This window comes from Babylonia areolata, chromosome 1 (assembly GCF_041734735.1).
Source record: "Babylonia areolata isolate BAREFJ2019XMU chromosome 1, ASM4173473v1, whole genome shotgun sequence".
NCBI classification, from domain to species: Eukaryota; Metazoa; Mollusca; class Gastropoda; order Neogastropoda; family Buccinidae; genus Babylonia; species Babylonia areolata.
The window spans coordinates 56,805,289-56,831,014 of record NC_134876.1 but is presented as its reverse complement, the minus strand read 5'-3'; the positions used below and the strand labels follow the sequence as shown (position 1 = coordinate 56,831,014).

The following is a 25,726-nucleotide window of genomic DNA, read 5'->3' as shown; positions in this document are numbered from 1 at the left end:
ATCATCTCATCTGAATGACTAAAGTTCAGTACTCTGACCGCTTAGCAAATACACCGGCCTTTTCCATGTCAGCACGTTCAAGATGCGGGACCACAATAACAGTGACCACACAGGAAGGAAAACAACTCAGCTGTGGTCGTGAGCTGTGCAGGTTCTGATTGATTTGCTTGACTTGCTCCTTTCACCTTCTTGAGGAGCACACAGGGCCACCCACATTCTGTTCCTTTGTGCGATTGTGAAAGAGACATTTTGCATTCTGTACACTGACATATACATATATGTATATATATACACAGACACACACACGCACACTCACACACACACTCACGCACACACACACAAAAAAAACAAAAAAACAAAAAAAACTCACACACACGCACACGCGCGTGCACACACACACACACACACACACAGAGAAAGAGATCTTTTCTTTGTGATAGTTTTTACTTGTTCCACCTGTATTTTGCTTTCGTTTTTCCTTTCTTTTTTTTCCTGTCTTTTCTTTGATATCTCTCAGAAAATAGTACCTTATTTCACTATGTCTTGGATTGCTTTATGATATATAGAGTTTCATGCTTTATAATGCATACAGTTTCACTTCCGTGTTGCTTCAAGCAAAAAGCCTGTTGGCCAAGTGGTAATGCACCCAACTAGGAAGCAAGAGTGCAGGGTTTGAGCCCAGTATTTGGATCATGATTTTTTTTATTATTCTAACCTCTACTAGACCTCCACAGCATCAACAAAACACTTTTCCCTGGCAAAATTCACTTGGATAGTAAAACAAATACACTTTCGCACAGCAAAAAAAACAACAAACAAACAAAAAAACAACCCAAAAAACAAGATGGGTTCAATACCTGGGGAGAGCAGCCTGTCACAGCAGAGACATTTGTAAAAAGTGAATTTTAAAATTCTTAAGTTAGTGTATCTGTTCTCTAGGTATATGCTATTTGCTTCAGTTTCATTCTCACGCTGCAGACAAGGCACTGCTGGTGTCTTGTCTTGGACATGCAATGTTCTGGATTTCGCAGCGGTGTATCAGAGCATTGGGTTGTTTATTTTGAACTGGATGAATCCAACCAAACGAATACTCTCACTGTCAGTCTTTCTCCACTGTCTGTCTGTCTGACAACCTCTCTCTCTCTATAACCCTTGTCTCTCCCTCCCTTTGCCCCCCCCCCCCCCCCCCCACTCCCCCTTTCTCTCTCACATTTTTCTTTCTCTCTATGCTTTTATCTCTGTATACTGTGCCTACGTGTGAAAGTGTAATGTTTTTGCATGGGCCCACTCTGGTGTGTCATTCAAGAACTACCATAAATCACTCACTTGCTTGATCTAAGCACAGTTTGAGTGCCAACACAAATTGGAAGCCTGTAAAGGGTGGTGGGGTGTTGTCACTGTTGGTTTTATAATAATATTATAAATGAACCATAAAGCCAGTATTTTGGGGCATATTGAATACTCCAGATATGGTTTGAAATGGTTTTGAAACTGCACACCGAGACTGCTATGTGTGTGTGTGTGTGTGTGTTTGTGTTGGGTGATTGCCACATTCCATTTGTCTTTTTTAAGTCTTGCCCTGTGTTGTTAATTTTGGTAATGATTTTTTCCCATATTGGTGTTATTTGCTAGCACCCTGAGTTCCTGTACCAAAAAATTAGAGCACATTATATAAAAGCCCATTATTACAAAGACAGATATTTTGGATGCTCTCAGACAGAGAATACTGGGGAAAGAAAAAGGTCACCATGTTCGACAAAGTGCATGAAAACAAAGGATTATTGACAAGTGCTAGGCAGTGTGAAATGGCATGGTTTGGACACCCCACTCATACACGGCAGAGTTGCTGGCACAGTAGCGCTAAGCCTTATGAAGTGCTGCGTATACACTGGAACAGGTGCTTGTTGACTTATGGTTCACTGCATTTAATGTGGGTCAGACCTGTTACAGTGTAAGAATAAGGTCCTGGGAAGGTGCCATATTGATCAGTTTGAGTGTGCGTGTGACGTGGCTTGACTTGACATTTTGTTGTCATGAAACCCAAATGAACAAAGGAACAAAAGGAAAGAAATGGTCATCTGAGGCATGTGCACTCAAATACTTCACTGGCTTTTTGGTTGTTTTTTGATGATCATCACAATCTAATAGTCACTTGGTTTCAGATTATTGTCCAGTACCCTTCTTTGATCATGTGTGTGTGAGTGTGTGTGTGTGTGTGTGTGTGTGAGAGAGAGAGAGAGAGAGAGAGAGAGAGAGAGAGAAATCTCATTTATCAGTCAGCTTTTCTTTTTTTTTCTTTTTTTTTTTTTATCATATAAGAAACTTCATTTCAATAGATATGATGTGATGGCTTTCAGCAAACAGCACACAGATAACATTTTCAAACAGACAATCTTCACCATTTAATGCCACACTTCAGTTGGTTTGAAGTTTTGTATTGCAAGAACTCAGAACAACTCACAGCAGCCATGCAAACTAAATACTTCATGTTTATCTAATATTTATAAATGAAGATATTGGACAGGATGGTGATATACTTGTTTTATTAGTTCTGAATGAATATGTGTGTGTTGTGTACATGTTTGTGTTTGCACACTGGCGTATGTGTGTGTGTGCAGCATTTGTTTTTAAATAACAATGGGCTTAAGATAAGAAACGTTTTCTGTTAAAAACAGTCTTGTTTGTTGTTTCTTCTTGTTTGATTGTCACTATTTTTTTTTATATAGTTTTTCCTATTAAAGAAAAAAAGAATTACATTTCCTTTTGTCAGATTAGATTGATAATTTTATTTTTATCATCACTTCTTTTCTACAATCAAAAGACACTGTCCAAAGTTTATATTATTGCCAGTATTATATATATATATATATATATTTATTTTTTTTTAAGTTTTTTTAAAATTTCTAATGGAGTTGACACGGTTTGTGTTAGCAATCAGACAATAAAACACTGTTTTCCAACATGTTAAACCCAAGTTTGCTGAGTGATAAAACCGTTCTTGCAGTTCAGGCCAGAAAAAAAAACAAAAACAAAACAATAGACTCAGTGATTTCAGCCCTGAGCAGGCAGAGAAGCCACCGATTCACAGTTGAGTGTCAAATTGTGTTCCCCTTTGTTTGTACAGGTGGATCGATAGGATTGGAATTTGTAGGCCAGCGAAGAGAGACTAGAGAGAGGTAGAGATATGGAGAAAAAGAGAGAGATAGAGAGAGATAAGAACAAAAAGGTCTGGGAAGAGTAATGAGAAAGAGGGGAACATACACACACACACACACACACACACACACACACACAGGGAGATAGATGGGGGAGAGGGAGAGATAGGGACATAGGGGAAGAGAGAGAGAGATAGATAAGAATTTGTCTGCCAGGGAACACAGAGAGGGAGAATGGGAGAGAGAGAGAGTGAGAGAGAGGGATCACAGAACTTGTAGGCCAGGGAAGAGAGACAAGGGGGAGGGAGAGAAAGCTAATTGATTTGTTCAAGGAACATGTGGAAAAACTGAACAAAATGTTGCCACATGCATGTACACGCATATGCATGCATGCATGCTTGTCTGAATATACACACACATGTACAAGCCTATTAAACACACACATGCAAGCATGTGTGCTTGCGTGCGCGCGCGCACACACACACACACACACACACACACACACACACACACACACACACACACACACCCACCCCCCACAGCTCTCTCGTAAACTTTTTGTGTGTGTGTGTGTGCTCAAGTTGCAGGTGCATACATTCACACATACATAAATGCACAAATACTTGCACTCACATACTCTTCTCCTTTTCTATCCCTCTGTCTCTTACAATTACACATGCACATGCATGAGCATGCGCATGTGTGCACGCGCACACACACACACACACACACACACACACACACACACACACACTCCCTGTCTCTCACAATTGCACATGCATGTGTGCGTGCGCACACACACACCAGTCTATCCTCCCATAAACCTCTTTTCTTTCACTGTGATCAGAACTATCACATATCAATTTTGATTTTTGATTTTTCCTTTTTTCCAGATGGTTGTGCTTATGGACCCAGCAGATGATCCTGATGACATCCTAAGGGCCAATCGATCCAGAGAAAAACAGTTTGTTTTCGATTGCACCTTCGATGGAAATGCCTCGCAGGTGAGTTAACTCTGTGCATTGAGTTGCCATGATTTGGGCTTCATACCTGAAGAGGTTGATAAAAATCCAGACGATTGCAAAAAGCACAGTAGTTGGTGAGGTGAGAAGATGATACAACTGACACAGCAGGGGGAAATAAAAGTTGTGAACGTTTAAAACAAATCTAAACACATTACTTTTATAATAATGATAATAATAATTGTAATTATTTTTTATTATTATTATTATTATTCCATTAGAAATAATAATTATTACTATTATTACTATTATCATCAACATCATTATTACTATTATCATTAAATTGCTTATATATTTCAGAAGAGTGGTTTTCACATTCTGTTTGCTGTGTTCTGCTGAAAGCCTTTAAAGTATTTATCATTTCAAGTTCCAGATCATCTGTGTTGAAAGTAGTTTTTTCTCTGCTGAGATCCTTATTACAACATCATTCCAAAAAATGTCAAGTTGTATATTCAGTCAGATTAAATCAAATATTTTGAATTATTAAATGTGTATGAAGAAAGTGAGAGCACTTTCAGTTTTTTTCAGTGAAAAAGAATGTTTTATGTAGTTCATGTGATAATATACAAATGAAAAATTGTTGCCTTTGTAACTTTTTGTTTTGTTTTGTTGTTCTGTTTGACAGCAAGATGTTTATGAGGCAACCACCAAATTTCTGATTGGCAATGTCATCAATGGCTACAATGCAACAGTGTTTGCCTACGGTGCTACAGGTATGTCCAGGTGGCTTTATTGTATTTTTACCTTTTGTTTGTTTGTTTGTTTAATAATCTTTTCATGTTTTTTACAAACCAAAGATAGGCTTTGAAGGCCTCAGCAGCATGTGTGCATGCAGGTATATGTGAATTATATACTGTATATTAAATTTGATTAATGTTGAATAGCCTGGTTTTAAATCATGTACATCCTTTATTTAATTAAAGTATGAAGACTATATTTGTTCTTTTGCTGTGCTTATTGCATTTGTTGATTTGTGATTAATATGAGATTACCTAACATTAACTTTGTATTTAAGCATTTAATGTTCTGTGTGTGAATGACTGGTGCAAAAGTGCTTTGATTTGTCTCTGCACAAGATTCAGCGCTATATAAATACCATTATTATTATTATTATGTATTCACACTCAGTGACTGTTAAAGTAGTGTGACCATTACATGTGTATGATAGTGATTATTCGTTATTGTACGAGAGGCTCACATCAACTTAGCATTTCAGCATTTTATGTCTGTTATGTATTCACATTCAGTGACTGTGATTTTCGTATGTTGTTTGGGTAGCATACACCACACATGGATTTCTCTTATTGAGATGATAAAGTATTCTGTATTCTGTATATGTGGTGTTGCACATATGGATCAGTTTGCACACTTTGCCACCTCTTTGAAACAGAATCTGGAACTTCCGTAGCTGTGTTTTGGGTGTTCACAATGTGTGGTAGCTGAGCTTTGAATCATAAAATATGACCACATTGCTGTGTCTTTTTCATTATTCTTTTCGCTATTGCTTTGATCTTCACACACGCAAACACAAAAGAATGATTACGGATGCGTGCATGCATACACACACACATGCACACACACACGCACACATACACGCACACATGCACACACGCACGTGCACGCGCACACACACACACACACACACACACACACACACATATACACACTCTCTCTCTCTCACACACACACACACACACACACACACACACACACACACACACATACACACACTCTCACACACACACATATACACACACTCAACACACACTCACACACACACACACACACACACACACACACACACACACACACGCACATGCACACACACATGCACACTTGCGCACGCACACACTCACACACATACATTCACACAAAATATAAGTGAGAACAGATGATAACTTTTTTCTTGCAGACATCTATTTATCTTTTGTTATGAGGGGAATTCAGTCTCATTATGAAGCCTTCCTTCGGTGAAATGCATGATGTTGTGTATATCAAGTAGAAAGAAGATTTGTGTTTTGTCAATACAAAAATTGTTTTCTTTATATTTTTGGAAGAAAAACAATATTTTCTTGGCACTTTAATAGAGAAGACTTTTGTTTTATTGATAATTAAAATTATTTTCATGTTTTAGATGGAAAAACATGATGTTGTTCTTGGCAACAAGAAACAAAGTCTATGTTTTGTCAAATAAAAAGAATGTTTTCTTATCGTCGCTTGGATGAAAAACATCACATCATTCATGGCAACTGGAAACAAAGTCTTGTGTTTATGTAGGCAAGCAAATTGTTTTCTTCTTGTTCCACTTGGAGGAACAACATGGTCCAGTTCTTAGCAACTGCAAACATGACTAATGTTTTGGAGAACTGAAAAAAAAGCTTTTCTTTTTATTCTGGCATGTCAGAACTAGACGGCAATTTCTATGCAGCATTGTGCAACAAATGTTTGTCCATGGATAATTCATCTTTCCTGCGGTCTCTCACACTGCTAGAATGACAATGTCTGAATCAATACACAATTCAGCCTTCCCCGCTCAATCGATAACACTTTTGTTACCGCCTTGTGTTTATTTCCAAAGAGATATATTATGTTTTCGGGCAGAATGGGTGATTTTCTTCTACTGTATATCTTTGAAGTTTCTAATCAGCAGCACACATGAATATTTCAGATGACATTCGTGATATACATGTTCATAATGTCAGTGGGTTTGAGCTGTCTGGTTCCTGTGGCTGGTATAGTTTAACTATCTCCTTATGATTAACAAAAGATGCGATGATGACAGCATTACACTGCTGTTGATATCATTAAGATGTTGCAAGCGGGAGGTTCTCACATCAGAAAGGTTGACGAAGGCACAGAAAACCGCATTTCTAATGACAAAAGTTACAGTCTGGGCCATTCAGCACACCCAGTGGACATCAGATGGGAATCTCTGTGGGGGGAAGAGAGAAGACTTGTCATTCCGAGTGACAGATAAAAATGAAAATAAAGATAACTTCTTGTCACACTGACAGAATGGCCTTCTCTATGCAGAACAGTATCTCAAATATTCAGCTTATCATTATTTTGTGTGTTATTTTGTAATCATTAGATGCATGAAACACACACACACACACACACACACACACACACACACACACACACACACACACACACACACACACACACACCTGATGTGTCTCCATTTTATTTTATTTTTTTTTTTTTACATTTTAGATAAATAAGTGTGACCTTGAAATTTGACATCTGGCTTTGATAATGCATAGGGTTCGTTTCCTCACCATAACCAGTAACTGTACCACATTTGATAGAGAGTGGACAGAAGACCTCATTTTGTTCATACATACAAGATTTTACTGATATCATACACCATGTTGTGACCTTGACCCCTGACTTTTAGCTTCTGTAAATTCATGCTGTCGCCATGGACAGTTCCTATTCCAAGTTTGACAAAAAAGTTGTTGTGGGGCAAGCTGTATCAAGCTTTTTCTCCATTTTTTCAAGTGATGACTCAGACATTGGACCGACCACCCTATGTATTGCAAAGGGAATGACTGCAAGGGTCTTATTCATATCTGCAGTCTTTCCAGGTTTAGTTGTTAAGATACTTATGGTTGTGCAGTAAAGGTCATCAGTAAATACCAGTATTAAAGGCACACACACACGCGCGCGCGCGTGCGCACATGCGCACACACGCGCGCGCGCACACACACACACACACACATTTGGAAAACTGAGACTGGGTGATCATGCACTCACTTTGTTCATCACACACAAAAAGGAGGACCCCACCACCCCATCCCACCCTGTGGAATGCCGAGGGTGTTCAGTATAGATAGCTTCCCAACCTTCTGGAAATTCTGTGCTAGAAACTTCCTCTTTTCTGTTGCTTTCTGGGTTTTTTTTTTTTTTTCTTCTTTCTCTTCCTTTGTCTTTTTATCTGCTTTCCTATCCATTCCTTTTTTTTTTTTTCCTAGCAAACATAGTGACTTTTTTCTCTCTTTTCCGCAGTCTATGATGTACTGTCTGTGCTTTTTTTTTTCTGTGGGTTGTGTACTAGCTGTCCATTCATCAGTGGAGTGATGGCCTAGAGGTAACATGTCCACCTAGGAAGCAAGAGAAATCTGAGCATGCTGGTTTGAATCATGGCTCAGCTGCCGATATTTTGTCCATCTCCACTAGACCTTGAGTGGTGGTCTGGACGCTAGTCATTCAGATGAGATGATAAACCGAGGTCCCGTGTGCAGCATGCTCTTAGCACATGTAAGAGAACCCACGGCAACAAAACGGTTGTTCCTGGCAATATTCTGTAGAAAGATCCACTGCAATCAGAAAACAAATAAAACTGCATGCAGGAAAAAATACAAAAAAATGGGTGGTGCTGTATTGTAGCGATGCGCTCTCCCTCGGGAGAGCAGCCCGAATTTCACACAGAGAAATCTGTTGTGATAAAAAGAAATACAAATACAATCATTGTTATTTGCCTTTGTGCTTTTTTGTGTGGCTTTGTAGTATGTTTTTTTTTCCTCTATTTTTTGGTTGTTGTTTTTTAATCTGGTGATGACAAATAAATGGAAGAGCTGATGTCCTCAACACAGCCTTGTTTTATTTGCCTCATGGAACTTAATGGTTAAGGTGATATGTCACGATCTGTGTTTGTTTGCATGTGTTTTTGTTTGTTTGTTTTTCAGACATGACAGGGTCTTGTTTATTTTTGCAATTGAATTTTGTTTCTAAATGGTGTACCTGATTTGGCCTTTTGGGGTCAGCTGACTTTAAGCAGTAATGTCAAAAATAGGACAAAATTGCAGTTCCATATTTCTCTCTCTGTCTGGTTACATACCTGTCTGTCTCTCTGACTCCCTGTTTCTCTCTGCCCTTGTCTTCCTTTTTCTTTCTCTCTCTTTCTCTCTCTCTCTCTTTCTATCTCTCTCCCCCACCCCACCCCCTCGCTCTCTCTCTCTCTCTGTGACTGTCTCTTTCTCTGTGCCATATTCTGTTTGCGTTCATCTTCCAGATAATTTTAAAAAGTGTAGTTTCTCCCTGCAACCATTGATAGCAATGAAAGGAGTTATGAAAGTTTGATACCTCTGTGGATGGTGGTGTGATCATCATTGTTTGCTAACGAAGCGTAGTGCTGGTGAACATGTGTGAATGGACATTGTTTGAGGGGTTTGGGTTCAGTTCTGCTGAATAAGTCATGAGGGTGCATGCATGCAACCTGTTTTTCTGGTATTTCCCTTGACATTGCCAAGTGCTATTAGTTTTCATCTTTGTTATCAACAATAACTGAAGAGGTAGTAGAGGTTGTGATAGCATTCAGTTATTTTGTTGATCACTTTTGTATTATTGTTATTGTTTGTTGCTGTTTTTCATAACATTTACTGATTTAGACAACTTTCTATTCCATATACTTAAGTTACATAAGGTATTGTATATAATACAGTCCACAGCAAAGAATAGAAGAGTGAGGATTGTACAGTTTTGGAGCATAAACATTATCTCAAAGTGTTACATATATATATATATATATATATATATATATATATATATATATATATATATATATATATATATATATTGTGGTTGTCATTATTCATCATCATCATCATTGTCTTAATCATGTTCATCATCATTGCTCTCATCAGGGTAATCATGGTTATCACCATCATCATTATTACAATCATCTATGTAGTCATTGTTGTTATTACCATTATCATTAATCATCATCATCATTCCCATCATCATCATAATCATCCTAATCATCACCATCACTATCATTGTCATCGCAGTAATGAGTACTGTCATTATTATTATCTATATCATAATCATCATTGCTGTTGTTGTCATCATCATCGTTGTTGTCTTCATCATCATCACTCTTGCAGACAGAAAGAAAAAGAAGAAAAACAGAAGAGTGGCGCTGTACTGTAGCAATGTGCTCTCTCTGGGGAGAACAGCTCAAGATTTCACACACAGAAATGTATTGTGACACAATGAAATACAGTAGAATACAATACATTGTCATCATCATGGTCATTGTTATCATCATCGTCGTCGTCTCTGTCATAATCATCATCGGTATCATTATCATCATCATTATCATCATTCAAGTGGTTGATTCTTCATGAAGGGTGGCACTGTGGCTGAGTCGGTCAGGTGTTGAATTTCTGATTCAGTATTCACTGGCTATCAGGGTTTGAGGCCCTGTTCCAGCTGGGTGTTGTGTCCTGGGGAAAGGCACTTTACTCTTCCTCATTCCATTCAGGTGGGAATATTTGTATTTGTATTTCTTTTTATCACAACAGATTTCTCTGTGTGAAATTCGGGCTGCTCTCCCCAGGGAGAGCACGTCGCTACACTACAGCGCCACCACCCCTTTTTTTTTTTTTTGTATTTTTTCCTGCGTGCAGTTTTGTTTGTTTTTCCTATTGAAGTGGATTTTTCTACAGAATTTTGCCAGGAACAACCCTTTTGTTGCCATGGGTTCTTTTACATGCGCTAAGTGCATGCTGCACACGGGACCTCGGTTTATTGTCTCATCCGAATGACTAGCGTCCAGACCACCACTCAAGGTCTAGTGGACGGGGAGAAAATATCGGCAGCTGAGCCGTGATTCGAACCAGTGTGCTCAGATTGTCTCACTTCCTAGGCAGACGGGTTATCTGTAGGCCATCACTCCAATAGGTACATTCCTGACTTCAGTGAAGGAAGGTTAAAACAAGCGAAGGAAAGGATGGGGCGAACCCTTGACAAAGTGAACATGAATTCACTGCCCCAATGGCCGTAACTGGCCATGAGACCTTTAACCTTTAACCTGTCTTTCCAGTGTTGGTCATGACAGCGGCAGGATGGTGAAGAACGGTGCGTGGTGTGTGCAGGGGCAGGGAAGACCCACACCATGCTGGGGACGGACGAGGACCCCGGCATCATGGTGCAGGCCCTCAATGACCTCTTCCTGGAGATGGAGAAAGGCAGAGAGGACCTTGCCTATAAAGTCACCATGTCCTACCTTGAGGTACACACCTAGCCCAGTGAGGTGTGGGGGCTGGGGGAAGAGGGGTGGAGGGGAGAAAGGAAAAGAGGACCTTGCAGATAGTCGCCATGTCCTACCAACCTAGCACCTAAGCGAGGGGGTGGTGAGGGGGGGTGAGGGGGTGGGTTGGGGGAGGAGGGAGCAGGGGTGGAGGGGAGAAAGGCAGAGAGGACCTTGCAGATAAAGTCACCATGTCCTACTGAGAGGTACACACCTAGTCCAGGGGGGTTGGGGGTTGGGTCTGGAGGAGGAGGGAGCAGGGGGGGGGGGGGAAGGGGAGGAAGGCAGAGAGGACCTTGCCTGTAAAGTCGCCATGTCCTGCCAAGAGGTACACATCTAGTTTGTGGTGAGGGGTGGTGGTTGAAGCATACACACACACACACACACACACACACACACACACACACACACACACACACACACACACACATTGATATATACATAGATATTGGCAGTATCATGTTTCCATTATCATATCACTTTGAGATATTTCACCTGTGAGGTTTTTAAATGAAAGGAGAAAGCTCATTTATCATTTTACTAACTAGAAACCTTGTCATGTTGATGTTCGCAGTTTGTGTACCTTGAAGAAATCAGGACCACTGAGAGACTGGAGAAAACTAATATAATCAGACACAGTTTGATGGGAAAATGTTGTCAGTTATGACATTCCGAGCATATCTTATCTTGATATTTTATTCATGCTGTGGGGAGTTTCAGGGTGGGTGGTGTGAGCTATGAGGTTCATTTGTTTGAAGTGCCACGTCATGATTAATGTAGCTTGTCTCATTTGATAATGATTATATGGATTTTTTTTTTGTTATCAGTGGTGAGTGCCAATGAATAGTACATTTCATTTCATTTTGTTCTGATGTTTTTCAGGACACATCAATATCTGAATGTGTGTGTGTGTGTGTGTGTGTGTGTGTGTGCGTGGGTGTTTGACATGTGTCTGTCTGTATGTTTGACATTTGTGTGCGTGTGTGAGTGTGTGTGTCTGTGTGTGCATGTGCACATGTGTGTGTGTGTGTGTGTGTGTGTGTGTGTGTGTGTGAGGGACTTGCATAGAAATTATTTAGTATAAGACTTCGATGCAGTACCATTAAATTCATTATATTGCAACAAGTTTCAGAAAACAATAACAACACTGTTGCTTTTCAGATCTATAATGAAATGATCCGAGACTTACTGAACCCAAGTTTAGGATTTCTGGAATTACGAGAAGATGCCAAAGGCAACGTGCAGGTGGCGGGTATATCAGAAGTCACCACAAGATCAACAGATGAGGTAAGAAACATATTGCAGATATAGTGCCCCAAACAAAAATCTTCAATGAAAAGAGAAAAACGAAACTGCAACTGAATGTGACTGATTTTGTGTGTTCATGTTCTGAATTGTACGTTGTCTTGATTTTTCTGCGATTTTATTGTATAAGTGGTTTTGTAATTGTTGGCTGGCATGTGTGTTTACACACAACCATGAGTCTATGTAACAACCCTGTGTTTCAGTTATCTGTGTGTCCCTGTGCATGTGTGTGTATGTGTATGATCGTGATTAACTTTAATGGATTCATTTTCTCTGGAAATACTCAGCCTGTCAACAAGAAATCTGACGTTGAAATAAGAAACAAACAAGAGAGGCAAGGCCTTCAAGACTCACTTGTGATACACTTTAAAAAAAAAATCTAATCATTAAAATGTGTTCTGTATTTATTATTATAAAGCTTCGGGTTAAAAGAAAAAGAAAAAAAAAGTCCTAACGGCAGATTTGAACTCCGCGTGTTTGGGTGAGAAGAAACTGTCTTACCCATTACACTATTGTGGCTCCTTAACTGACATTCAGAAATATAATATATAAACATGCTTTTTTAAAGGGCGATAAATCGATTGCAGTATTTGCAGTGAGAACGCTGTTTAAATCATATTATTCTGGTGTATCTTGGGCATACAAAAAATCTTTAAGGGCAATTAAAAATCCTTTTTTTTAAGTCCGCGGTAAAGGAGACGTGGCTATCGCCGCAATCACATTGCAACATTTAGCCGTTTTCTCTGGATCTAGATAGATGTACAAGTTTAGTTACACCAGTTGACACGGTCGATTCAATTTCTCTTTTATGTTCATTCTAGTTTTATAGTTTTAAAGTTTGGGGCATAATCCAGTAAGTGATGAGGCGTTCACAAATCTTTCTCTGAATACTTGCAATATTTAACGGTCTCCTTCTCCAACTTTCCATGACATGTTATCGTGTATTGTCGATTGAATATAGGATTGAACGGCAGGTCAACAACTTGAAACAAAATGGCGTCGTTCGCGTTCGCAAAGAATATGAGCACGCGCTTTGAATGTGTATAAATATGTGTATGCAATTGATTTTTGCCCATTACCTTCAGGGCTCAGCCAATAGATCTATAAAATCCACTCGTCGTATTGGTTTTAGTATTTTCCGAAAAAAGACCACATGGGCGAATGAACATAGTGGAAGCCCTGTACACTGAGAGTAAAACACACAAGCTCTTTAGTTATTGAGTATAATTTCAAATTGTAATGTTTAAGATGAGAAAGATCAGTTTAAAGCAAATTAAGTCCCCTAGCATTAATTACAGATTAATTTCCCTTTTTTACTATCTGCACCAAAATGTTTGCAAAATAAATAAAACTTCCATGCTTAGCAAAAGAAGTCCCTGTTTGAACAAAAAATGATAAAAATGACTGCTCTTGTTGTTGTGTCAGAATATCAGGATCAAAGTGCCAAGTTTAGAAGAAGAAAAAAAATATAACAGTAAATGCAGTTTGCATATAATTTGGCTTCTTTTTTTTCTTCTTTTTTTTCTTTTTTTTTGTGCCCATCCCAGAGGTGCAATATTGTTTTAAACAAGATGACTGGAAAGAACTGAATTTTTCCTATTTTTATGCCTAATTTGGTGTCAACTGACAAAGTATTTGCAGAGAAAATGTCAATGTTAAAGTTTACCACACACACACACACACACACACACACACACACACACACACACACAGACAACCAAACACTGGGTTGAAACATAGACTCACATTGTTTACACAAGTGAGTCAAAGAGGGGAAGCCTTCATGGCTGACATGTGATTCTTGTTGAAACACAACAAAATGGAAAGCACTAGAATGGAGACTGAAGGGGAAGAGAGGGGATTGGGGAAGGCGGGTTACCACTGCTTACCCACATATATTGATCCAAATGATGTTTCAGCTCACTATCAGAAACAAGAGTTGGTTTAACTGAAAGTTGCATGCTGGAGACATACCTATTCTATGCGCTTAGTATAGGCTTTGATTTTTCTTTTAGACAGCTTATAGCTGTAAGCATTGAAAAGTACGTAAGTAGTTCTTTTCTTCTCATGGTTTCAACGATGTCTTTTTTTAATTATTTTTTTATATAATATTTTTATTCAGTTATTACATTATGTAAAGAACAAAAACACATACAACGGATAGAAAAAACAAATGTGCAACAATGTCTAGTGGTTGGTGGCTACACGGAAAGCAGTGGTGTGTAACAGAAACAACAGCCAAGAAATAATTGATGGGGCAGGCTTGTTATCTGATGGCACAAGGTCAGGCAAGACATGAAGGGGAAGATTAGAAGAGCGGTGCACGCGAGCAGCCCTCAGTTCGGTGGATCTGGCACTTGTTCAGCTCGCCAGCAGTGTTTGTGATGTTAGCAATGAAATATAGCCTCTGCTGAGTTAACAGTTAAATCCCATTCATTTTGTGATTATCTGCTGACTAGCATGTTTTTTGTCTCCCTCTTGATGTTCGCAATGAAAGAAGACTTATGGCGAGGTAACATTTAAATCCCGTTTGTTGCGATCACCTACTGACTATTCGAAATGACATCAGCAGATCCAATGAAACTTTGCTGCATAGACAGTTAAATCCTGTTTATTGCAATCATCTGCTGACCTATTTGTTCCTTGTATCCCAGATCTGATAAAGAAATTACAAGGACGGCTTGCTTTTCCGTAGCTTGGTCCTGTCACCTGAAATAAACTTCCCAGTCAAATTTATCATGATGAAACAAAATCTCAGTTCAAATTTGGCATCAAACACAATTGTACAAATCTTCTTTCATGTCTAGGTGTGTGTGTATGTGTGTGTGTGTGTGTGTGTGTGTGTGTGTGTGTGTGTGTGTGTGTGTGTGTGTGTGTACTTTATGTCATTGATCTTTGTGTAATTTGTCTTTGTTTGTAGTGCAATGTGTTGTTAATATTTGGAACCATTTTTCCCCCCATTGATGTTGATTAATAGCACTCTGGGTCCCTATGCTAAGGAAGTAGAGTACATTCAACCCCCCCCCCCCCCACCACCACCACCCCCATGCCACCGCACCCCCACCCCCTGCCCCCTCCCTTTCTTCTTCTTCTTCTTATTACCATTATCATCATCATCATCATTTGTAGTAGTATTGGTACTATCATTAATATGATTATTATTATTATTCTCATTGTTATCTGACATTACCTGATCAAACATTAGCACATTGTTGGGAACATTAGTTTTGAGTGTTTGCCTGTGTTAGAACATGGCGTTGCAGTAATCAGTCAATTGATTCTAGTCTTTCAGATCAGATAGTAAACTGAGGCCCCATGTGAGGTATGGAACTAGGACAAAGAAAAGAATCTACTTCCACATAAGTTTGTTCCTGGCAAAATTCTGTTGAAAAATCCACTTTAATAATAAAATAAATACCCTTGCAGGGTTTTTTTGGTTTTTTTTTTTTTGCCTGCAAGATGGCACTGTTTTATGAGGTCAAGCTTTCCCTGAGGATACAATTAAAAAAAACAAAAAAAAACAATACAAGTCCATTGAAATACAGTTGCAGTTCCAGACAAGTTTTCATCCTCTGGCACTGTAATGTTTGTTCTCTGCTGCAGCCATTCATTTCCACTGTGCTTGAATTGTTGTTGCTATTGATTTCATGGTGTGCACATTGTTGTTGTTTAACTGAAACCATGCATTGTGTGCACAATCTTTTGTTGTTCACCCCAGTAACAAAACATGTCTGTTGAAATGTTCTGCCCCATAGAGAAAAGAGACACAATAGCTGAGTGGTTAAAGCATTGGACTTTCAGTCTGAGGGTCCCAGGTTCAAATCTCAATAACGGTGCCCGGTGGTTAAAGGGTGGAGAATTTTTCTGTTTTCCCAGGTCAACATATGTGCAGACCTGGTTGTGCCTGAACCCCCTTTGTGTGTATATGCATGCAGAAGGTCAAATACACCTGTTAAAGATCCTGTATTCCATATCAGTGTTCAGTGAGTTATAGAAACAAGAACATACCCAGCATGCACACCCCTGAAAATGGAGTAAGGCTGCCTACATGGCGGGATGAATAAAGAGAATGGTCATACACATAAAATGTTACATGTCTGTCTGATTGTGTGTGTGTGTGTACCTGAAATCTGATTGAATGATACAGGAAACGAATGATGAGTGCCCAATGGCAGTTGTCAGTCGGCTCCACCCAAGTAGGCAGCTTGTTTTACAAATGACCCAGTGTTTGTAAAGGGCTTAGAGCTTGGTCGCCAACCAAGGATAGGCGCTATATAAGTATCCATATCAGTAGCAGCAGCAACAAATACAGGCATGTAAAGATAGGTGAAGATATGTGCTAACAAGGCACAAAGGCTTGAACACTAATACATGCATTAGTATGCTCTAGTATATACATATTATCACTCTATGTTTAAAGTATGACATACGATAGATCCTCTAAGGAATTGTTGAGAGAGGAAGACAGAGGGGAAACCAGAAAAAAAAAACCCAATAAACTGACAACGTTTCAAAATGAACAGGAAGACCATTTTTGGACACCCAGGTTTCAACACACAACTGACAGACCTGTAGGAATCAGGGTATTCTGTGCAGCACCACAATGACTCTTCACAGAGTTAATGGAGAAGAAGAAGGAATATTTAAGAACAATTGAAAGCAAAAACAATAGATGAAAAAAGATAACTAAACTAATTGATTTATCTTTCAACTGATCAATCAATCAGTGAATAAGCCAGTAAAACAAAGAATTAATGATAAGAATTACAGACATGAAAATATATGCTTTGGAAATAAGTACATGTGCTACATAGCAGGTGTAAGCCGCATACATACCCCCGAAAAGACATGCACCCAGGTCACAGCCTACCTGCAGTGTTCCCCTAGGGCATTCCGCCTTGACCTTAGTTATTCATGATAACAATCAGCCAGTCCTTTGCTGCCAGGCATATGACAAAAGCAGCAAAAGGAAGACAGACCGTGGGGACATTTGCTTTCAGCAGTTGGGATTGGCGCTATTGATCCGAGTTGCATGACACAGGGCTATCCATCATGCCCTGTGTCAGTGTATCAATGTCACTGGCAGGTCCTGCCAGCACGGAACACTGTTCTGATTGTTTGCTGTCTCATAATAAAGTAGGAGGGCGGATCAATATTGGTATTATGCCTGTTGGCTGATTTCTCAGATGAATGAGATAAAAGGTGTCATGTGCTGCCAGATCTGTGCAATGATACGTACAGCGTTCCCACACATATTATTCCTTGCAGACAGGCCTGCACGTGTTTGTGTTTGTAAACATGCTCAAAACCATACATGTGCATTTGTGCATGCACACTCAAACGCACACATTCTGTCAATCTTTTATGTCTTTATTTTCAGTTAATTGTGTGTGTGTGTGTGTGTGTGTGTGTGTGTGTGTGTGTGTGTGTGTTGAATGTATGTCTGTGTTGGGAAGAGGAGTTGTGTGTGTGTGTGTAAACTTGTGTGTGTGTGTGTGTGTGTGTGTGTTGGGAAGAGGAGTTGTGTGTGTGTGTATCTGTGTTGGGAAGAGGAGTTGTGTGTGTGTGTGTTTCTCTGTCTCTTTATGTTTCTGTACCTCTGTGCCTTATTCAATCCTTAATTTTCAGGTTATCTGAAGCAGATACAGACACATACACATTCATTTACCCTGCATCTACCCACCCACCCAAATGCATGCAGAAAAATCTAATGAATTTCTTGTGCCTTCTGAAGTTAACTTGTAGCACATGTGCTCTTTTAACTGAAACCATTAAGAAATAAAAACTGTTCTATTTCTTGACGCTGACAGCTTGCAATAGTCTTAAATGGAGAGAATATAAACCAGATAGGGCAGTTACACAGTTAAAGAGATTTATACTCAAGTTCTTGTGTGTGTGCGTGTACATCGATGTGTGCATGTGACTATACGTTATATTGTATTGTTTTGTATTGTATTACTTTTTGTCACAACAGATTTCTCTGTTTGAAATTTGGGGAGAGCATGTTGCCACAGTACAGTGCCATCCAATTTTTTTTTTTTTTTTTCTGTCTGCGAGTGTATTTGCTTTACTGTCATTGTTAATTTTTCTACAGAATTTTGTGAGGAACAGTCCTTTTGTTGCCGCAGGTTCTTTTACATGCTTTTAAGTGCATGCTGTACATGGGACCTATGTTCGGTGTCTCATCTTAAAGATCAACTTCCAGACCACCTCTCCAGGTCTAGTAGAGGGGAGGAGTAAAAATTTAAAAAAATCCTGGTCTTTATCTGAGACTAACCCATAGAAGTTCGCTTCCTAGTTCAGCGCATTACCTCTAAGCCATTGCTCCACCATGGTGGTTTCTGTTATTTGTCTGTGTTGTATGTTACACCATTCTTTGTTTTGTGTTGCAACATTTCTTTGTTGTGTGTTGCAACATTTCTGAAGCGCTGTCATTTGTCTTTGTTGTGTGTTGCAACATTTCTTTGTTGTGTGTTCCAACATTTCTTTGTGTTCTTTTGTTGTGTGTTCCAACATTTCTTTGTTTTATGTTCTTTTGTTGTGTGTTCCAACATTTCTTTGTGTTCTTTTGTTGTGTGTTCCAACATTTCTGAAGCACTGTCATTTGCCTTTGTTGTGTGTTGCAGTGTTTCTGAAACTCTTCCATTTGTCTTTGTTGTGTGTTGCAATATTTCTTTGTTGTGTGTTGCAACATTTCTGAAGCTCTGTCCTTTGTCTTTATTGCATGTTGAAATGTTTCTTTGTTGTGTGTTGCAATCTTTCTTATAAATGTATTCACAAATCTGCCTCTTCCTATCTCTGTGGCTGCCCCATCGTGCTCTCTACTGTCGGCTTCGGATCCACTCTGTTAACACATACCCAGATTCAAACTCCACTGTCAGCTGCTGCTCTTTCTCCTTTCTCTGGACCTTGGATTTGGAATAAGCTCCCTCCTTCAATTCATCAGGTATCTGCACTCAGCTCTTTCAAGTCTGGCCTTAAAACCCACCCTCCAAGATAGCCTCCCTCCCCTGTTTTTTCTTTGTCTTATGCAAGCGTGTGACTGACTGGTGTGAAAGAGCTTTGATTTGTCTCTGCACAGTATTTAGTGCTATATAAATACTGATTATGATCATTATTATTATTATTATTATTGAATACCTGTGTTGATGTGTGCGCCCAGGTGATGCAGATGCTGGTGAAGGGCAACAGAGAGCGCACGCAGGAATCCACGGCGGCCAATGCTGCGTCGTCCAGGTCACACGCCATCCTGCAGGTCATTGTTAAACAGCGCAACCGCATCCGCAGCACCATGCAGGAAGTGCGCACAGGGAAGCTCTTCCTCATTGACCTGGCCGGGTCCGAGAGGGCGGCCAACACCCACAACCGCGGCAAGAGGATGGTGGAGGGAGCCCACATCAACCGCTCCCTTCTGGCACTGGGGAACTGTATCAACGCCTTGAGTGAGTTAGAGTCCTAGCTCTTCTCTTTTTTTTTTTCTTCTTACGATGAAGGGTTCATGTTTTCTTGAACCATCACCATCACCATCATCATCATCATCAACAGTTCCATGTTATATATTTAACACAGTCTCTCTGTGGCAAAATGACAATGTATGACACATTTGGTAACCGCAGTGCACTCCGGTGTCAGCTTGTAAGTTGTTCCTTTTTTTTCTATTAAAGAAAAAGAAGAAAAAATAGAGAAATAGAAAACTGAACAAAATAAGTAAAATAACGACACACAGTTTACAAAGTACATGACTGTCAATTTCTTGTTCTACATGTCCAGCTTGAAATACACATTTTTAGAACTTTCCTCTTCTTTGTTTGCTACTTTTGTTTGTTTCACCTTTCACAATGATATTCTATGTTGGAATTTGTTTTGAACAATAAAGAATGGGCCCCCCAAAAATTAAATAATGATTGCCTCTCTTTGTTTTGAATAATACAGCCCGAAAGTTATATTTACTATTTTACCTAAATAATGTCTTGATAAGTGAGAAAAATAGCTTTGTTTATGAAGTTTTGATTAGTTTTAAACACACCTTTTTGAATGATGGTTCTCATTGTATCTTTCTTTGTACCCCCTTAGTACTGATTTTTTCATTACACAAAGTTGTTTCCCTTGGATCAAGTGAGGCTCTTTCCATACCAAAGTGGGCATGTTCAGTTTTGCTTTCTCAGTCACTTGTATTCAAACTCAGTGCTTTTAGCTTGTTGGCTTTTGCCTCAAGGTTGTTCACCAATGTTTGTGAGGGGATTGAGAGTGTATCTGATTGTTTTTGATGATGATGTGTGTGTGTTTTTATTTGTTGTTGTTGGGTTTTTTGGGTTGAAGTATTGCTTGAACAGCATACTCAGTTTTGGGTGTGTACTCAGGGTTGGTCCACAGAAACTGAAGTGCAGCTGCACTGATAGGGTACAAATTGTTGAAATCCTTCTCATCAACAGGTGACAAGAATGGACCACGCTACATCAACTACCGAGACAGCAAGCTGACAAGACTGTTGAAAGATGCTTTGGGCGGCAACTGTAAGACAGTGATGATCGCTCACATCAGTCCTGCCAGCACCCAGTTTGAGGAGTCACGTAACACACTGGTCTATGCTGACAGGGCCAAGCACATCAAAACCAAGGTGTGTACAGAGATTATTTTGATATGATTTGAAAACTGTTGTTATAGTTTGATCGTAAAATGGTTCTGAAACTTTTGCTGTCTGGATGGAGAACCTGTCAAGCCAGTAGGTATATCTTTATCTAGTTATAGAGAGAGTGAATAATCTAGGTCCTGATGTCTATGTTTTCCCAGAAGGAAGGAAAAAGAAGTGTCACAAAAAGTGTCACAAAAAAAAACTGGACTAAAAAATCTGGATTAGTGTCAACAGTTTTTAGAACCTTACATACAATGGCAAAACCGAACATGCAATGGCAAAACAAAACAAACAAAAAATAATGAGAGGTCTTTGAACCGTTAGCAGAATAATAAAAAGAAGACGAAAAAAATGACAGTTCTGTCTTCAAATTCGTGTGCAGGTGCGACGCAACGTGACAGACGTGGCGTACCACATCGCTCAGTACACCAACATCATCTCGGAACTGCGTGAGGAAATCAACGTGCTGCGCAGCAGGATTCAGGACCAGGGGCCCAGGTCTCTCTCCATCGCCAATATCCAGGCTGTTCAGTGTAAGTGCTTCAGCTTTTTAGGGGAGGGGTAGAAATTGGGTAATTTTGCTTTCTGCTTGATAAATGATGATGGGGTTGATGTATGACAGTCATTTTTTAATTTTTTAAAATTATCTTTTATGTATGATAGTCAGTCATGTCCAACTATGACCATCAGAACAGCAGAGGAGGCAACTGCTGTCCGAACTATCTGGGCTGGAATTTCATTTATGACGATGCTGCTAAGTGTGGTCCATTTAAGTTTAGGGCTACTTGACAAGGGCTGTGTGCTCTCATGGTATATATCCCGGCATCAGCCAGGCTGATAGATGTCAACACCTGCAGTGCTGGTAATGAAATTTAGCTACATTCCATAAGATGCATCCATGAAGCATATGATCCTAATCTTCCCACTTGAACCCAGAGCTCAATGCTGTATGCTTGCTATGTGGCTATGTATTTTTTTATGTTATATTATTCATGCAATGGAAGATGTAGAAAATAATTTATAAAAAAAAATGAAAATGGAAAAAAAATAGGAGAATAGAGGCCCCACCAAAAAAAAGAAAAAAAGAACGGAGTTGAGCTGTAAAGTCAACTATTTATGTCTTATTTGAGCTGAGTTGTAAGTTCATTAATCAAAGTGTTTCTGGCATATACATAAGCACTCATAATGAAGATTAGAAGCTGACTTTGTATTAATGTAAATATAATACTCACTGTATGTGTTGTGTGTGCATGTGTATGTGTATGTATGTGCATACATACACACGTTATTTGAGTATTGCCATTTTCCTGCTACATTATTGCATTCATTAGAATTTATTACAACTTTGCTTACTGGTGCTGAACATGTTCAGCTCAATTAATATGTGTATAAACCCCCTGGAAGTGAATGATTATTTTTACAGTGGAAGTCTGCCTTAAATCTCTTGTTTTGACAGTAGAGTTGTGCCTTAATTCTGTGGACATGATTGGTTGTTTTGAAAGCCAAGGTGTGCCTTAACCCTTTGAGCCCTGAGTTCCTGAGCAATTTTAACCCTTGCAAATAATTGGTATTTAATGTGTCACGGCAGATATAAAAAGAGTGCCCTGACCACCGCTTTACCGGTGGTAGAGAAAAATGACATAATGCCTAGTGCGTAAACACTTGTGTCGTGTTTTGCTATTGGTTGACTTATATTGAAATTGATCTTTTTTATCCAAAGCACATGCACAAAACACAGTGAAAAGGCGCGGCCATGTTGGTACTACATTCGCTGACATCAGAATATTACGGTTTTTCTGATTGGCTCTTAAATATAAGTCAACCAATAGCAAAACATGACACAAGTGTTTACGCACCGCTAGCCATTATGGCATTTTTCTCTACCACCGGTAAAGCGGTGGTCAGGGCTCAAAGGGTTAAGTCCCTGAACATCATTGGTTGTTTAAACAGTGGAGGTGTGCCTTAGATCCTTGAACATGATTGGTTGTTTTAACAAGGGAGGTGTGCCTTGAATACTTGAATATGACTGGTTGGTTTTCATTGCAGAGGTGTGCCTTAAATCCCTGAACATGATTGGTTGTTTGCACAGCGGAGATGTGCCTTAAATCCCTGAACACGATTGGTTGTTTTCACAGCGGAGATGTGCCTTAAATCCTGAACACGATTGGTTGTTTTCACAGCGGAGATGTGCCTTAAATCCTGAACACGATTGGTTGTTTCCACAGCGGAGATGTGCCTTAAATCCCTGAACACGATTGGTTGTTTTCACAGCGGAGATGTGCCTTAAATCCTGAACACGATTGGTTGTTTCCACAGCGGAGGTGATGGGGTCACGGCTGGAGGTGGACCGGGAGGAGGTGAACCGCTACAAGGAGCAGCTGCTGACCAGCTTCAAGGACCAGATGGAGCTGCGCCGCACCCTCATGGAGCTCACCAACGCTTCCATGGAGATCAGTCTGGAGACCAGCCGCAACCAGATCATCATCACTGAGTGCGTGCTGTGCTGTGCTGTGCCATTCAGTAGCCCAGATGGGCTCAATATTCAAGTGGTTAAAGCATTGGACTTTCAGTCTGAGGGTCCCGGGTTCGAATCTTGGTGCCAGCGCCTAGTGGGTAAAGGGTGGATGTTTTTCCGATCTCCCAGGTTAACATATGTGCAGACCTGATTGTGCCTGAACCCATTTCGTGTGTATACGCAAGCAAAAGATAAATACGCACATTCAAGATCCTGTAATCCATGTCAGTGTTCAGTGGGCTATAGTAACAAGAACATACCCAGCATGCACATCCCCAAAAACGGAGTATGGCTACCTACATGGCGGGGTAAAAACGGTCATACACGTGAAAGCCCACTCGTGTACATACGAGTGAACGTGGGAGTTACAACCCCAGAACGAAGAAGAAGTAGCTCATTGTGCATGGTTTCAGCACTGGCAATTTTGTCCTCATGTGCGACTTATCATGTTAATGTCTTTCTCCTTCTTCTTCTTTGTTGGTTTTTTTCCTTTGCCCTGAAGGTAGAATGTATATATATAAAAAAAAAGGCTTGTTTTTGCTTATTCCACTTTTATTCAGTAAGGAAAAATAATTCATTCATTTATTCAACAGCTTGAGTGGTTAAAGATCCTGTGATCCATGTCAGCGTATAGTCAGCTTTGGAAACAAGAACATACCCAGCATACACACCCTACAAAACTGTGTATGGTTGCCTACATATTCACATGTGAGAGGCCATACACCCATATTTATGGTCTGTTTGCAGGTGGGAGGATAGAAACACATTTTCATGGTCTGTTTACAGGTGGGATATTTTATACACATATTAATGGTGTATTTACAGGTGGGAGGATAGAAGCACATTTTTATTGTCTGTCTACGGGTGGTAAGATATATACCTATGTTTATGGTCTGTCTGCAGGTAGGAAGATGTTTATCCACATTTATTGTCTGTTTACAGGTGGGAGCGCATATACCCGTATTTCTTGTCTGTTGACAGGTGGGAGGATATATGCCCACATTGTTGGTCTGTTGACAGGTGGGAGGATATATACCCACATTTTTGGTCTGTTGACAGGTGGGAGGATATATACCCACATTTTTGGTCTGTTGACAGGTGGGAGGATATATACCCACATTGTTGGTCTGTTGACAGGTGGGAGGGAATATACCCACATTGTTGGTCTGTTGACAGGTGGGAGGATATATGCCCACATTTTTGGTCTGTTGACAGGTGGGAGGATATATACCCACATTGTTGGTCTGTTGACAGGTGGGAGGATATATACCCACATTTTTGGTCTGTTGACAGGTGGGAGGATATATACCCACATTTTTTGGTCTGTTGACAGGTGGGAGGATATATACCCACATTGTTGGTCTGTTGACAGGTGGGAGGGAATATACCCACATTGTTGGTCTGTTGACAGGTGGGAGGATATATACCCACATTGTTGGTCTGTTGACAGGTGGGAGGATATATACCCACATTGTTGGTCTGTTGACAGGTGGGAGGATATATACCCACATTGTTGGTCTGTTTACAGGTTGGAGGATATATACCCACATTGGTGGTCTGTTGACAGGTGGGAGGATATATACCCACATTGTTGGTCTGTTGACAGGTGGGAGGATATATACCCACATTGTTGGTCTGTTGACAGGTGGGAGGGAATATACCCACATTGTTGGTCTGTTGACAGGTGGGAGGGAATATACCCACATTTTTGGTCTGTTGACAGGTGGGAGGATATATACCCACATTGTTGGTCTGTTTACAGGTGGGAGGGAATATACCCACATTTTTGGTCTGTTGACAGGTGGGAGGGAATATACCCACATTGTTGGTCTGTTGACAGGTGGGAGGGAATATACCCACATTGTTGGTCTGTTGACAGGTGGGAGGATATATACCCACATTGTTGGTCTGTTGACAGGTGGGAGGATATATACCCACATTGTTGGTCTGTTGACAGGTGGGAGGATATATACCCACATTGTTGGTCTGTTGACAGGTGGGAGGATATATACCCACATTTTTGGTCTGTTGACAGGTGGGAGGATATATACCCACATTGTT

The 25,726-nt window shown here is 39.9% G+C and overlaps 1 protein-coding gene across 1 annotated transcript in view; it reads left to right on the top strand.

Moving 5' to 3' along the window:
- Positions 1–25,726, top strand: part of LOC143284452 (kinesin-like protein KIF19) — a 51,688-nt gene that overhangs the window by 11,759 nt on the left and 14,203 nt on the right. Inside the window, exons 3-10 of the mRNA XM_076591094.1 lie at positions 4,049–4,159; positions 4,803–4,890; positions 11,059–11,195; positions 12,375–12,500; positions 19,681–19,960; positions 20,951–21,135; positions 21,533–21,683; positions 23,467–23,641. Of these exons, the coding sequence (XP_076447209.1) occupies positions 4,049–4,159; positions 4,803–4,890; positions 11,059–11,195; positions 12,375–12,500; positions 19,681–19,960; positions 20,951–21,135; positions 21,533–21,683; positions 23,467–23,641 (1,253 nt within the window). The remainder of the gene's footprint in view (positions 1–4,048; positions 4,160–4,802; positions 4,891–11,058; positions 11,196–12,374; positions 12,501–19,680; positions 19,961–20,950; positions 21,136–21,532; positions 21,684–23,466; positions 23,642–25,726) is intronic.